General features: G+C 45.1%; 2 protein-coding genes across 2 annotated transcripts; one reads left to right on the forward strand and one right to left on the reverse strand.

Annotated features, from left to right (window-relative positions):
* Nucleotides 1–3,250: 3,250 nt before the first annotated feature.
* Nucleotides 3,251–6,816, forward strand: LOC123059824 (fructose-bisphosphate aldolase 1, chloroplastic). Its single transcript, XM_044482339.1, has 6 exons — nt 3,251–3,485; nt 4,573–4,842; nt 4,952–5,061; nt 5,150–5,240; nt 5,901–6,170; nt 6,299–6,816. Exons 1-6 carry the CDS (start codon nt 3,342–3,344, stop codon nt 6,575–6,577), a joined length of 1,164 nt encoding a protein of 387 aa, XP_044338274.1. The 5' UTR covers nt 3,251–3,341; the 3' UTR covers nt 6,578–6,816.
* A 4,609-nt stretch (nt 6,817–11,425) lies between these two features.
* Nucleotides 11,426–13,477, reverse strand: LOC123057536 (xyloglucan galactosyltransferase KATAMARI1 homolog). Its single transcript, XM_044480485.1, has one exon. The coding sequence runs from the start codon at nt 13,190–13,192 to the stop codon at nt 11,594–11,596; it is 1,599 nt and encodes a 532-aa protein (XP_044336420.1). The 5' UTR covers nt 13,193–13,477; the 3' UTR covers nt 11,426–11,593.
* Between the last annotated feature and the right edge of the window lie 3,337 nt (nt 13,478–16,814).

Here is a 16,814-nt window from a genome sequence, read left to right on the forward strand (position 1 = left end):
TGCTGTAAAGAGGGAAGCCAAGGCGCTGCACCGGTGTTGGAACGGGAGGCTGCAGGTCGTCGAGGACGAGGACGCACGGCGACGCGGAAGGCAGCGCGGACCGCCATTCGGCGCAGACGCCGCGGACGGAGACGTAGTCCCTCAGCGATCGTAGGTGGTCCACGATGGCGGTGAAGAGATCGGCGTGGAGATCCGCCCAAGGCCTCACCGGCGGCGCCATCAAGGTCAGGTTTCGAGCTCCTCCGGAGAAGATGGGATCACCTATGGGTTTGTTTTTACATACCCGAAACATACGGGATTTATTTTGGTTTACCGTGCATTGCCCAAGAAGTTGTTCTCTGGGATACCAGGGGCCACGCCAGGTTTTGGGCCATCCTTAACAAAGCCCGGTCTAAAATGCCTAGCCCAGCCCAAAATAGATGATCAGTGATTTTTCTATTTAATCTAATTATTTTTTTAGTTTTAAATATATCATTATACTTTCAAGGTCGGGATTCAGGTTTTTCTTTTTGAGAAATGTAATACGCTTAGAATGGCGAATCCACTTAGATAGAAAGTAGCGAAGGGAGGACCTGGCACAAGATGAAGTTGTTCTCCAAGCTCCTGTTACAATCACTCCGTCAAACAATCGAGCATACACACAGAGGCCCTCCCATTGGTCGGCCATGTAGCCAGCAGCACATTATACCGAACCAACACACACGCAAGTACGCATCAACCGTACACTGTACAGGCCTTGTTACTGTAGCAATTTATTTTTTATTTGAGAAAATGATTATTTTTTTAAAGCACACCCTTTTCAAATACGAACATTTTTTTGAACCTTTTGGACATCATTGGAATTTTTTTTATTTCAAATAATTTTTTGAAATTGGAAACATTTCTTGAAAATTCCTAAATTTAAAAAAATATGAAATTTTCTGGAATACGCGAACATTATTTAATCTGTTAAGAAATTGGAAAACTAGAACATTCTTTGGAAATCCAAATAATATTTGAAATTTTGTACATTTCTTAAATGCAAACATATTTGGAAATTCCAAAAACAATTGACAATTTTAAAAATAGAAAAGGTTCTAACTGGAAATAAAAACAGGGCAAAAAAAGAAACCATAAAAAGAAATAACAAGAAAAGAACACACACAAAACAGGAGTTGAACCAGACAGAAACCTTCTAAAAGTTTCCCAAAACCGAGATTTATAGAACGTAAAACGGGCTTGCCCAAATAAGTCGATCCTACGTCAGCTCTGTGCGGTGAGGTGACAGTTTGCCGCACAAAAGCGGATAAGAGGATTTCTCGTTGTTCTCACGCTCAGAATTGTACCCGGGGCTGAGCTGAAATGGAATGAATCAACTCTAGAAGAATCTAACTGAGGATCTCTCTCGAATTGATTGTTTAGAAGGTATAACACTTTGCAAATCTTAAAGTACATTCTATCATGGTTATGGTTACTCTATGCTATATTGAGATCGATCATTGTTATGGTCAACCAAAGCATGCTTGCCCATGTCTGCTAACAAGTCAATTGGGATCGGTGACGCGGTGCTCAAGCTCATGCTCTTGCACAAGCTTATTCTCTGAGTGGATATCGCTCAAGACTCGAGGCCATTATCAGCCCCCGAGGGCGGCAGCTTCCTGGGGCCTAGCTTCGCCTAACCTCGCTTGATAGCACCATCTCCCGCCATTCACATGGGTCAAGGACTGTGGGTCCAACAGATTGTTCTTCCACCTCCAGTGTCAGGTCGCAAGTAGTAGAAAAACATAATCATTCACTCCTCGTGGGTCAATCACCTCCCACTAGTGGGCCGGCCCAATAACACACTTTCATGCTGTTTTCGGAAGCTTCTATGGACTGGTTTTAGAAGCTTCCATGTGGTTTTTATTTCTGTGTACTTCCCCTATCATTTTTTTCACATTCTTTTACTTTTTTTGTGTGTTTTTTCTCTTGGTTTTCTTCATCTTTCGAATAGATGTCGATTTTTTTCAAATGCATGTCGAACATTTTTTGTATATAGGTTGAACATTTTTTGATACACATTAAACACTTTTTAAAGACATCATAAACCATTATATAGGTTGAACATTTTTTGAACATTGAACATTTTTTAAGACATAGTGAACATTAACACATGTTGCACATTGTTTTTAAATTTCATGAACGTTTTCTGCAAAACATGTGAACGGTTGTTAAATGTTTAGAACCAAATTATTAAATGACACGATCATTTTTATATGTTATATATTTTTTTAATTATGTGAACATTTTTGTTAGTAATTTACATTGCAAATTAAGTGGACTTCAATTATTACTCGATTGTGTCCGTGCTATATATTCTCTACATGGGAAATTTAACATGCATTATGTATATATAACTTTAGCAACATATTTCAAAAGCCCGTGACAACGCACGTGCATTCTATTAGAAACAACAGTATCCGGGGCATGCCTAAGGGAGGTACTAACCACATCAGACATCACCAGTCACCAATCAATATATCAGGGACAAGCCAAAGGAAGTTATTTAAATTATAACACAATAGCATGTAATTTTAAAAGTGTCCAGATATTTAAATAAATATTAACATAACTTCTATAAAATGGTTATGTGTATTAAAATAAATTTTCCATGTATTTGATAAAGTAGATGTATTATATAAGAGTGTTCATGCTTTAATAAAATGGTTATGTTGTTTTAAAAAGCGTTCATGTGTTTTGCACACACAAAAATAGGAGGTATGGAAAAATATATACAAGCCTAGTGCGTGCCTTGAGATTTTAGATCCTCAAATGAATACATGAATATTTTATAAAAAAAATAATGTTTTGAAAATTATATGAACATCTATTGAAATTACAAACATTTAAAAAATACATCAATATTCTTATTAAATGTGAACACTTTTTAAAACTCCACAAACATTTTGAAAATTCTAAAAAAGAACCAACACGTTTTTTTTCTATATTATAATCTAAAAAAATAACACAAACTTTTTTTTTCTTTGTAATGTGTGCTGACAGATGGGTCCCAGCGGTAAGCCCTGTCGTCGGCATCTCTTCTGGCCTCGGCGGATCCGCCCTGCGACGGGCGGAGAGATCCACGGCCAATATGAAAAGGAAACTATTTCACTCTGCCCCCTCACCCATCGCATATCACTCCAGCCACCTCGGCCCATCGAGAAGAGGGTTGGTCAGGGGCTCCAGCGAAAATACATAGCGAATCGAGGGCCAGGATGCATAAAACCGCGGTCGTACTTCCTCCGCCAGCCACCAACCCACTCCGCCCCTCCCTATTTCTCGCCGTCGCGTCCGAACACAGAGCGCATCGACCGATCGAACCAATGGCGATGGTGACCGCGAAGCTCAGCTCCCCGGCCACCGCCCGGCTCGCCCCCGTCCGGTCCGCGCAGCCCGCCCGCCGCGCCTCGCTCGTCCGCGTCCGCGCCTCCGGCGGCTCCTACGCCGACGAGCTCGTCTCCACCGCGGTGAGCGCCCCCCGCCGCCTCCTCCCTCTGATCCCCGTAGCTTCGCCTAGGTCTAGGAGCCGGTGGCCCGCGGGAGGATCTCGCCCTTGGGGCGTTGCGCGCGTCGTGTGCCGCGATCTGTCCTGGTGGCTCCGGGTTTGTTTGGTTGGCGTCTAGCGATCCGTGACGGGGACGGGTGTTGTGGGGTTGGAGAAAATGAGAGCGTCCGTGCGTTTCTCCGTCGAATTAAATCTCGATTGGAAACGACCTCGTCTCGATGTATTTTTCCAATGTATTTTTCCGTTGCAATCGAATTTGGGCTGATAGATGAGCGCCTATGCTGTGTTCAAGCCTCTGTTAGTTTAGATGGCAGGTTGCGTGATATGGGAAAACCAGTGATAGATTGATTGGCCCAGTTACTCTGTTTTGTCTGCTACTTGCATCGTCCCAGATCAAGCCAGGGTAAATCTGGCCCACTTTTTAGGTTGACTTTTAAATTAAGGTTGAACAACGAGCTTGTTGAGTCTCAGGATGATTGTCCCGGTAGATACGGAAGGAGGTCATTGCGATGCTAGTGTTGCTCTGAAAAGTAAATTCTCAAATCCAAATATCATAGAATTGTTTCTAGGAGATGTGGCCAACTGCCCATCCATATGTTCATATTCATTTGGTTTGTAGATTGTTGGGTGGACTTGCTGACGTATGGTTGCTCTGTGATGGTTTCCTGTGTGGGAAAACCTACCAGCAGTACTTTAAGTCTTGGTTTTGTTAGAATTATTCTTGGCCTTTCTGCTCGGCTGAAAAGGATTTGTCTGCTTTCACGCCATCTCCTTTGCATCGTGTGTACATTAGGTTTTATTTTGTTCCAACTGTAATCTTCTGTTCAAGTGTTGATTTGTCAATTAGTGTGAAGCATGCCCTCATGTAAATGAACCACCGCAAGTCTAGAACTAACACTGATGCTCGTCTTAATTGCTTGATGTTGGGTATGCCAAACTAGTCTTATGCTATTTCCTGTTTATTTTTCTTCAGCGTTCCTTCCTCGCAGCTGCAATGCATTCTCTGTTGTGTTTCATGACTGCAAATCTAATAGTGCGCCCCATTGCAGAAAACTGTTGCTTCCCCTGGCCGTGGGATCCTTGCGATCGACGAGTCGAGTGCAACATGTGGAAAGAGATTGGCATCCATTGGTTTGGACAACACGGAAGTTAACCGCCAGGCTTACAGGCAGCTTTTGCTGACCACTGCTGGTCTTGGTGAATATATCTCTGGTGCTATTCTTTTTGAGGAAACTCTCTATCAGTCCACTACAGATGGCAAGACCTTTGTTGACGTCTTGAAGGACCAGAATATCATGCCTGGTATCAAGGTTGACAAGGTATGCATGCCATGTTCTGAAAATCGTCGATTCGTCGTGCCGTTTGTAGTCACCAAGACAGTCCTAGCATTCTGATTTTAGTACTTGATTTATTTTGTTCTCCCAATAGGGTTTGGTTCCATTGCCCGGATCCAACAATGAATCCTGGTGCCAAGGTCTTGATGGTTTGGCCTCAAGGTGCGCTGAGTACTACAAGCAGGGTGCACGCTTCGCAAAGTGGTCAGTTCATACTCTCCTTGTGCATTTCCTGACTAGTTTTATTCTCTTTCCCTTTCTAAACTTGCTATGCTATATTGATCTTCTACAGGCGAACTGTTGTTAGCATCCCCTGTGGTCCTACTGCATTAGCTGTCAAGGAAGCGGCATGGGGACTTGCTCGCTATGCTGCTATTGCTCAGGTAATACATGTTCTCAACTGCTGAACATTTTGGAATGAAGAAGTGATCCTTTATTTAGTTTGATATTTTACTCATGGAGTTGATGAACAGCATAATCATTTTTATGCTCATATTTGATATCTTATTCCTAGAAACCTGTGCGACGACATAACCTATCCTACAGTATAATCATCCATTGAACACTATCCGATAGCAAGTAGGGAGAATTAATTAACAAGTAGAAAAAGTAAATATCTGTATGCTCATGTAGATATGCTGTTATTGAAATCATATATACCAATGAACGCTAGCATGGTGGTTCTGTTCTGACACCACCAATCGGAACATTTTTCCCTTTGAAATTTCCAACTCAGGTTCTTCTTTGTAAGCTGATACGTACTAGAATTTGATGAAATGAATGCAACAATAGTACTCCCTCTGTTCGCAAATATAAGATGTTCTAACTTTTTTCTGAATCGGATGTATATAGACACATTTTAGTGTATGTTGAAATATTTATTCCATATTGTAATATTCAAAACATCTTATATTTGTGAATGGAGGTAGTACATTATATGATTCAAGAAAATTTATGCATCCAAATACACTATAATCTCGACGTACTATTTTGGGCCCCTCTTTATCTTTACTCATCTTGTTTCAAACCTGAATAATCTGCAGGACAATGGTTTAGTGCCAATTGTGGAGCCAGAGATCCTTCTTGACGGTGACCATGGCATTGAGAGAACTCTCGAGGTGGCAGAGAAGGTGTGGTCAGAGGTGTTCTTCTACCTGGCCGAAAACAACGTTCTGTTTGAGGGCATCCTGCTGAAGCCCAGCATGGTTACCCCTGGTGCTGAGCACAAGGAGAAGGCTTCTCCAGAAGCCATTGCGAAGAACACCCTCACAATGCTGAGGAGGAGAGTACCACCTGCTGTCCCTGGAATCATGGTATTGTCTTCAACCTTGAACCATCTTAGCTTCTGCTGATTATCTTTCTTCAGTCCATTTCCCGTGGACATACATAATAAACAGAGTAAGAAATAGTAGCCATAACCCCGACCGTCCCAATTCCGCAGTTCCTCTCCGGCGGACAGTCCGAGCTGGAGGCAACCATGAACCTGAACGCGATGAACCAGTCCGCCAACCCGTGGCACGTGTCCTTCTCCTACGCCCGGGCACTCCAGAACTCGGTGCTGAAGACGTGGGAGGGGCAGCCCGAGAACATCGAGGCGGCGCAGAAGGCCCTGCTGGTCCGCGCCAAGGCCAACTCCTTGGCGCAGCTCGGCAGCTACACTGGCGAGGGTGAGAGCGACGAGGCCAAGAAGGGCATGTTCCAGAAGGGATACACCTACTGATGAGGCGACGGCAGGATGATTTATATATGAGATGCACGTCATTTTGCGGGGTTTTGTTTTCTAATTATTGGTGTGAATAATCAATCACCAGCGTGTTGGTGCCAACGACTGTTAGCTGTATTGGCATTGCAAGAAACTCTAGGGTTGCCTGAAGTTATATTTATGAGAACAAACAATTACTGTATGCATACCTACCCTGAGAAAGTTGATGATAGCTCACTGTGGGCGGATACCGAGAACAGCTTGGGTTGTGGACCTGAACATCGGGTTTCTACCGACTACAAGTTTCTGAAATTTATGGAAAGTTCACATAGCATAGGTGCAAAAAATATGTACAATTTCTTGAAAAATCAATTCAAAATTTAGCCTATAATGAACCTAGAAAAAAATAGTGATGATAATGGGCCAAATGAAGAATCCAACTTCACTACTCCTTTTGTTCCATAATATAAGATATTTCTTAAGCTAAGAGCATCTTCAATATACGGTCCAAATGTAAAAATACTTAACTTTTGAACCGTCTGGGGCAAAAAAACGCTGCTCCAACAAATGGTTTATATGCAAAAAAAATTGTTGGTTTATATGGAAAAAATTGGACCGCGGCCTCCTCGCGATGTAAAATGCAACACCTCACGATGCAAATATACATCACGAGATGCATTTGGTCCAAAACTAGCCGTCGCCCGCGAACGCCCAACCGCCACTTCATTTCCGTTCCTGCCCGTCCGCCCGCCCGCGACCCTCCCGGCCGCCGTCGCTCCCCGCCGTCCGACGCCGCCATGGCCGATGCCGACGACCCCGCCGCCTTCTCTGCCGCCGCCGCAGCCGGTGGGCTGACCCACGTGGTCGCCGCCGCTGCCGCCCCTCCCGCATCCGCGGCCATGCCGCCGCCCCCCGCCCGCCGGCCCGGATTGGCGCCGCCCCGGCCGGTGGCCATCGCGCAGTCGGCGAAGCCGACGAAGGGACGAGGAGGCAGCGTCAAACGGCCGGCCAATCGCAGCCGCAACCCGGGCGACAGTTCTACACGGCCGTTGAAGCTCTCGAAGGCGGCCGCGGCGGCTCGGGCCGACGAGTCGCAGACGGTGCGGCCGGCAGCCTCCTCCAGCAGCCACACATCCATTCCTCCACCTTCCCCGCCGCCACCGCCGGCCGTGGAGGAAGATGTGGCCACGTCGACGGCCACCGCCTCCAACATGTTCGACGAAATGTCGCAAAGGTATAAATTTTGCGGTTGTGATCTCGGTTGTGCTCTCGTTTGTTGTTTCAAATTTTTTGTGTCCTTGATTGCTTGTGCGTGCAATTGTAATGTTGATGATGAAGCTTTCATGCACGCAACAAAATGCGGCAAATGATGATTACATATATGAGTCACAAGAATATGAAACCCAATATGATGATGACAATCTTGATGTGGATGATGAGGGCTTCATTGTCAAGGGAAGAAGTGGCAATTATAGCACCGCGGAGGATGTGTTGACATGCACCGCTTGGAAGAAAATCTCTCAAGATGCAAGCGTTGGAAGCAACCAAACGGTGAGCACGTATTGGAAACGCATCAAGGAGTATTCCGATGAGCGCAACACAAGTGGTATCTTCCGTTCGAGCGACTCTCTACGTCAACGTTGGTCCACCATCAATGCCGAATGCTCAAAGTGGGGCGGTTGCTTGTCAAATGTTGCTCGCATGAATCCAAGTGGTTGCGGTGATAGTGATTTGGTAAATATTTCCTCTTTGTCTGTGCTTTGTCAAATATTTCCTCTTTGTTCACTATGTTGATGATGAAATGTTTGTTTGTAGAAAATGATTGCACAAGGATTGTTTTGCGAGAGGAACATGAAAGGCGAGAAGAAGAAAAGGAAAGGAAAAGCTTTCACTTTTCATCATTGCTACAAAGAGCTCAAGGATGTGGAGAAGTGGAAAACTAGGGAGACTTTTGAATCGTCGAAGAAGAAGAGTGTGTTGGTTGAGGATGAAGAAGATGTCGCCATTGAGGAGACGAGCCCCACTCCTCACTCCGCGACAAAATCATATAGGCCCGATGGAAACAAGAAAGCGAAGGGAACCAAGGCTGGAGACAATGATCTCAAGGAAGGATTTGAAGCCATTGTCATGGCAAGAAAAGAGTATGCCTAAGAGAAAAGAATGTTGAAGCTCAAGGAAATAGAGGAGAGGAGTGACGCCGAGCAGCGAAGGGCGGCGGCCAAGGAGAAGAGGGCGGCAGCCAAGGAGAGGTTGGCCGCGGCTGAGGAGAGGAAGGTGGACTAGAGGAGAAGAAGGCCGCGGCCGACGAGAGGAAGATGGTAGAAGAGAGGACACTCAAGTTTATGTTCATGGACACATCAACTCTTGATGCCAAGGCAAAGGCATATGTTGAACTTTGTCGCGATGAAATGCTCATGAAGAAGCAAATGCTCATGAGGCAAATGATGATGGGAGGAGGCATGGGAGATGCCATGGGTGGTGCCATGGGAGGTTACATGAACATGATTGGAGGTGCCATGAGTGGTGCATTTGGCGGAAACATAGGAGGTGGCTTCGGTGGCAACATGGAAGGTGGGTTTGGCGGCATGGGAGGTGGGTTTGGCGGCATGGGAGGTGCTTTTGGCGGCAACATGATGGGTGGCTTGGGAGGTGGCTATGGCGGCAACATGAGTGGCGTTGGAGGTGGATAGGACAACAACATGGGACACAATGAAGATGGTTCCGGTGGTGCTCACGGCAACGAGAGTTCACCGCTTGTTGAGAACGTCGACAAAGACGGTGATGGAGATGACGATCGTACCACGGTTCACAACACCGGTGGTGTTGATGACCCGAATGAGTGATATTCATGTGCATTTTAATTTCTAGGGCGAAAAACTTTGATTGAGACGATGCTTTTTTGGTAGACGAATTTGATACTATGATGGTGATGCACTTTTGATTGAAACTATGATGATGATGCACTTTATTTTTAAATTTTAGTTGCTATTTGAATGCAAAACCGTGGCTGAACAGTGGCTGGTAGCAGCCGTGCGGCCGTTTCATCTTTATTTTGGACCATCTATTGGAGTTGCAAATTTGGACCATCTGTTGGAGTTGAGTTTTTTTCGGAGCTCCAAAACACACTTTTTGGCGGTCCAAATTTTACATTTCCGGTTTTGAACCACCAAATTTTGGACCATCTATTGGAGATGCTCTAACATAGTTAAAAAAATGAGAAGGCCAATTTGGCTCCCGGGCTCAGTTGCACCCACTCCGACGAAAAAAATCAAAACAAATACTAATTTTTTTAAAAAAAATCTATTTTTGTGTGGTAGATAATTTGATGCGTGAGGTTCGCTTCAAATTTCAACTCGTTTGGACATTTGAGCAGCTCTCTGCAAAAAAGACAAAATCATGGTCTGTAAAAAAGTTTATTCTTCACGAACTATTTTGACCCGATTTGTCTTTTTTGCCGAGAGCTGCTCAGATATCCAAATGAGTAAAAATTTTAAGCAGACCTCATGCATAAAATTATCTACCCCACAAAAAATTGGATTTTTTTAAAAAAAATTCTAGTATTTGTTTTGAATTTTTTTCTGAGCCCGGGCTCATATGCGGATTTTCGAAAAAAAAAGTTTTATATGGCAACCTAACATAGTTTACAAAATTGTCTTGTATTGTGGGGTGGAGGGAGTAGTATGCATTTTCTCCTTGTGTTGCGTTTTTGCGAAGTAGTACATGCATATTGCATACGTTGTCACAAATTGTCAGAAATTTTAGGATGCATTTTATACCGTGTATGTATGGTTTCACAAATTCTGAATATTTAAAAACACTGCAATGTTCTAGTAAGCCCTGACATGGGGATCCTATGATCATCTCTGCAGACCGCCAAATACACTCCCTTATAAGTGTTTGCAGGGGCTTAAAATATACAATAAGTTTATTGGTATTCACACGTGTGCTGCTGTTACATACCACTAAAAAAACCATAAGCAGTATACTTAGCTTGACATGAATATGACAAAAATCATCACCAATACTTAGCCTGACATATGAGTCCCGCGTCATCCTTTTCAACAAATTTAGTTAGGGTCTCGCTATATGCCAGTCGCCTGGAATTTTTTTTTGGGTCGGTTGATTTTTTCAGCCGTCGGATACAAGATCAAGGGCTGGATCTGTTTCTTCTTTCTCCCGCCGGTCTTCTTCTTTCCTTCGAACTGCCCCGCTGCCGTCAGCCTAGCCGCTTGCTTCCGCTGTCCGCGGCTGGCGGTGCTCCCACGTAACCTCGCCGCATCACCCTTCGCCCAACCGTAGCCCATCGTCGTGCTGCCACCCCCTCGGGCATCCTTCTAGCATCAGCGCTAACGGGGTTTTTCTCCGGCGAAGTTGCACCCCCCCTCCCCCCACCACCATCGCCGCCGTTCTTTCGCCCCACCCCCACCCTACGATAGAAGGTGGGGTAGCTTGCCAACGAGCTACTTCCTTCTCGGTGAACTTCTTCGGCCATCACGAAATCGTCTGGTCCAAAAGCTAAAGTCAGTCGACTGACGTTTAGCTAATGTGATTTAGTTATGTGCACTATCGACTATACAATAGTTAGGAGTGTGTGAACGTTGTTCATATTCTTTCTCCCGCACGTTCTTCCTGCTTCCTCGTGACAGTTCCTCTTCCCCACGGCCTACGCTGGCGTAACCGCCTGCCTCCAACCCCCCCCCCCCCCCCCCCCCCTGTCGCCGCCTCACTGCCCCTACCCGATGCACAACCCTTTGATATTATGTTTCTTCCTTGCTTCCACCTGAGACGCCGCAGCTCGCGGTCGCTCCTCACCTCGTCCCCGTCATCGGCCTTGTGCTGTGCGGAATTTTTGAGGCGCCTGAGAAATAGCAAAACCGCACAAATAAACATTTTAACGGAGGAAAATAGACCGTGCATACGGTTTCTTATGAGCACTTTATTAAGCGAGTAAATAATACCCACTCTCCAAAGTCCAACTCAAAAGGTGATTCGAAGCTGACTTATTTCGCGGGACAAACATAAGCAAATCTGCAGTTACGTGTTGATATATGGATCGAACTCGTGCGGGGCCAACATTTTCTCCCTATCTTGTGCCAGGTCGTACTTCCAGCTATATTTTCCGTCGACGCTGTCCACGTACTCCCGTCCCTCGGCGGCGGCGCGCCGGCGCTTCGCCACCCGGTCGATGACGCGCTCGAGGGCGACGTCGAACGCGTCCTTGAACGTCACGCCCTTGGCCGCCGGGTGCCGGTACAGCACGGTGGGGATGAGCCGGATGACCCGCTCCCGCATCTGCGCCACCTTCGCCGGCGGTATCCTGCTCAGCACCTCCTCAATGCTGGCGTTCCGCTCGACCACGTCGCCGTGCGGGATGAACACCGAGTAGCTCCGGTGGTCCCTGGGCAGGTGCCAGATGTACTGGAGGTAGGCGGAGATGGGGTGGAAGAAGACCGGGATGCAGCCGGCGAGGATGGTGTCGAAGGTGGACTTGCGCGTGTACCCGTCGCCGCGCGGCTGCACGCAGAACTCGGCGCTCTCCAGCAGCCGCATGGCGCGGCCCGGCGCGTAGTGCCCCGGCGCCGGCACGCCGAGCAGCGCGCACCGGCTCGACCTGCCGCACTGCTCCATGATCTGGGCGCGCACCGTGCGCTGGCTGCCGCCGCGGGCCCCGCCGGCGAAGCCCCAGAGAAACGGGCGGTCCATCTGGTGCACGCGGTCCTGCCAGCCGACCACCTCGGCGTCGGACGACGGGTGGAAGTGCGACGGGAACGGCACGGCGAAGTCGTTGCCGTGCCATGGGCTGGCTTCGGTGGTGAGGAACGTGGCGTTGAGGATGGCCGGGAAGGTCATGAGCGCGTTTCCCCAGCCGACGGCGTCCGGGCTGACGATGAAGTCCCACGTGCCCCGCCCGGACACCAGGAAGTGGTCGCGCCCGCCCATGGCGCGCCACTCTGGCCGCCGCGCCAGCCAGTCCACCACGTCCCGCGACAGGGCGTCCCGCGCCGCGAGGTCTTTGCTCCCGAGGTGCATCGCCGAGTCGAGCCCGGCGTAGAACGGGACGTACACCACGGCGGCCGCGGCGGGGTCGGCGGTGAGGCACTCGTGCCGCCGCATCCGGGCGTGGAAGATGAGGCCGAGCATGTACTGGTCGGTGTCGTAGGCCCCGCTCTCCGGCAGCGACCCGCCCTCGCCGCCGCCCGTGATGTTCGGGCCGAACCCGTCGTTGGCCACGTCCTTGCACACGTCGGTGGAGCCCGAGATCCGGCGGCACTCGCGGACGAGGTCGGCGTTGAACCGCGGCGGCAGGTCGTACATGTACACGTACCGGCCGGCGCACGGGTCGCGGCGGAAGATGCGGGGCACCGAGAAGAAGGCCGCCGGCCTGAGCTGGAGCACGGCGGGCGCTGCCACCGCCGCGCTGACTGACTGCTGCACGCTGGTGGAGAAGTGGTGGTAGAATACCAGCGCCCAGAAGACGACGTAGAGGAGCGCGAGGTAGAAGAGCCGGGACGGCCGCCGTGCGCCCCTCTCGGGGTTCTGCTTGTCGTCGGCGGAGTGGTGCTTGCCATCGTCGTCGTCGGCGGCGGCCGCGGCGTCCAGATCTCGCTGGAGGCTCCGCGAGAAGGGCTTCATCGGCGGTGCTGCCGTGCTGCCGCTGCTCCAGTCAGTGTCAGTGTGTGCGAGCAGCAAGTGTCGGCAGGTACGGTGCAATATAATTTCATTAGGGCATCCATCGAGGTCACTCGTATTGATCGTCGAGTTGACTTCATTAATGGCACTGCACTACGGTACGAACCCCAAAAAATTCTCCTGTAGATCCTTCGAGCAGCTTTGGATCCCGCGCGCCTATACGCGGCCACGTAGAGTATTAATTAAGGTTAATTACTAATTAACCTGCGGCGAGATGCCGGAGACTTGGCCATCTTGGAACCGTCGAGCAGCTTTGGATCCCAGCGTGTTTACACTTTCTTCCACGTTTCTCAGGCTCACCGACGCGCGTACCTTCAGCTGTGATCAGTGCTACCTTTTCCCTCCGTTTCCTTTATACTGCGTATAAGATTTGTGTGAAGTTAAATTATAAATAATTTTATAGAAAAACATCAACATTCACAATGCAAAATCAATGCCATCGTTAGATGTCATGAAATTATTTTTTACATTGTAGATGTTGATATTTTTTATAAAAATTTGGTCAAACTTTACTAAGTTTGACTTCAGGTAAATCTTGTATGCTGGGTAAAAAATAAACATAGGGGTAGATGTGACCTTTCGCTTAATATTCAAATACCACTGACACAAATACATGAACATTATCGGATCTGCTAGTATTACCTTTGCTAGATTCGTCCGGTCAAAGTGAGAGAGTCTGGAAGAGGGAAACTGGGAAATGACAGTTGTATGCGGAGGGATCTTTTCGGTGATTGATATCATTTGTGCTTAAAGTTTCTTCTTCAAACTTTGTATGCATATATATTTCAATTCACAACAAGAAGATCTTTAGAAGCAAGATCAATCTTTGATGCATGTGAACTAGTTTTAATTTCACTATTTTAATAATCTTTGAAACCAGCTTCATAAACATTACATTGTCTCAAATGATATTAAACACACATCTATGGAAGAAAACTGAGTGGAGGAAGTAGCTGACTGTCATTATGAGTACATGCATGCATGTACTAAATAGGTTGCTAGTACGAGAAAATATCATTAATTTTTTACCTTGATTACTGTTGGAGGCTTTGTATGGATGCAAAATCTATATTCCATGATGACCTTGTATCTTTAGCTAATAATAAAAGACGGAGACTTTCATAGTTCTCCAAACGTCATCTCTTTATATTCGTTGATTTTATATTAATATAAGCAAATGGAGGGAGTATTTCGTTCATCAATTTTAAAAAATATTTAACAAATATTTAAGACAATTCAAATGATGAAATTGAACACATACTATAAAATAAATATTCATGTTGTTTCACTTTATGTTGGAAAATATTTAGCACATATTTCAGTTATTCCACTGAGAACAATATTGAGTGAAATAATTTAAAATACTTGTTACATCTGTATGCAATTTATTGAAATATAAAAAAATGATTTCAAAAAACATTTCCCATACATTTGAACCTTTCCACTCAATAATACAAATCATTTATGAAACTAGTTCAAAGTTTGTGTGTGTGTGTGCGTGTGTGTGTGTGTGTATGTGTGTGTGTGTGAACAAAATCATTTATGAATTTGCAGTAAGAAGACATTCAGAAGGAAGATCAATCTTGGATGCATTTGAACTAGTTTTAATTTTATGATTTTAATAATCTTTGAAATCAGTTTCACAAACATTACATTGTCTCAAATGATATTAAACACATATTTCACTTATTTTCTTAACTCCATAAAAAAATAACACATTAGATTATTTCACCCATTAATAAAAATTTAACACATATTTCAATTACTTTACTCAGTTTCAGAAAATTTTGCACATACATTCAGATATATGTTTAGTTTTTGACATGCATTAGAAAAATATTTCAATTATGTGGAGAAAAAACTGAACACACATTTGTCAATTATTTCACTCAAATTTTGAAAAAACAATTGAACACATATTTCAGTTGTTTCACTCATTTCAGAATAAGTGTTGCATGTACATTTCAATTGTATTTTAGTTATTCCACACATATTTTAATTATTTCAAAAATGTAGACATTTCAATTATTGCATTCATCAATTTTAGAAAAAAATTAACACATAATTTAAGACGATTGAAACGATCTGAACACATATTATAAAATAAATATTCATGTTATTTCACTATATTTTGGTGCATATTTAGCACATTTTTCAATTATTTCACTGAAAACAAGATTGAGTAAAATAATTTAAAATAAATATTACATCTTTATGCAATTTAGTGATATAGAACCGAAATAAATTAATTTTGAAAAAACAGTTCCCATACATTTCAACCATTCCACTCAATCATACAAATCATTTAACGTATATTGCAGTTTTTCACTCAATTTTTTGACATATGTATGAGAAAATATTTAACACATTTTTCATAGTTTTTATCCATGAGAGTTCTTTTGAATTGCACACTATTTGAACTCCATCTTGTTTCAATTTAACCAAGGTGTTTGTGGTGAAAGTGATATTTTCTTCTTCCATGTATATTTGGGCACCATGTCAAGCCGGCTAGGTTAAATTGAACACATATGGTTTGTATGCAGAAGACGAAACCTCATGAACATGCATGGTTCTTCGAGATCACTCAGGGCACGTTATCTTCTCCTCATGTTGGCATTTGCTATTATGTAATGATATGCATGTGAAGGAAATATGCCCTAGAGGCAATAATAAAGTTATTATTTATTTCCTTATATCATGATAAAAGTTTATTATTCATGCTAGAATTGTATTAATCGGAAACATAATACATGTGTGAATACATAGACAAACAGAGTGTCACTAGTATGCCTCTACTTGACTAGCTCGTTAATCAAAGATGGTTATGTTTCCTAACCATGGACAAAGAGTTGTTATTTGATTAACGGGATCACATCATTAGTTGAATGATCTGATTGACATGACCCATTCCATTAGCTTAGCACCCGATCGTTTAGTATGTTGCTATTGCTTTCTTCATGACTTATACATGTTCCTATGACTATGAGATTATGCAACTCCCGTTTGCCAGAGGAACACTTTGTGTGCTACCAAACGTCACAACGTAACTGGGTGATTATAAAGGAGCTCTATAGGTGTCTCCAAAGGTACATGTTGGGTTGGCGTATTTCGAGATTAGGATTTGTCACTCCGATTGTCGGAGAGGTATCTCTGGGCCCTCTCGGTAATGCACATCACTTAAGCCTTGCAAGCGTTGCAACTAATGAGTTAGTTGCGGGATGATGTATTACGGAACGAGTAAAGAGACTTGCCGGTAACGATATTGAACTAGGTATGGGATACCGACGATCGAATCTCGGGCAAGTAACTTACCGATGACAAAGGGAAAAACGTATGTTGTTATGTGGTCTGACCAATAAAAGATCTTCGTAGAATATGTAGGAACCAATATGGGCATCCAGGTCCCGCTATTGGTTATTGTCCGGAGACGTGTCTCGGTCATGTCTACATTGTTCTCGAACCCGTAGGGTCCGCATGCTTAAGGTTACGATGACAGTTATATTATGAGTTTATGCATTTTGATGTACCGAAGGTTGTACGGAGTCCTGGATGTGATCACGGACAT

Source organism: Triticum aestivum, chromosome 3A (assembly GCF_018294505.1).
Source record: "Triticum aestivum cultivar Chinese Spring chromosome 3A, IWGSC CS RefSeq v2.1, whole genome shotgun sequence".
NCBI lineage: Eukaryota > Viridiplantae > Streptophyta > Magnoliopsida > Poales > Poaceae > Triticum > Triticum aestivum.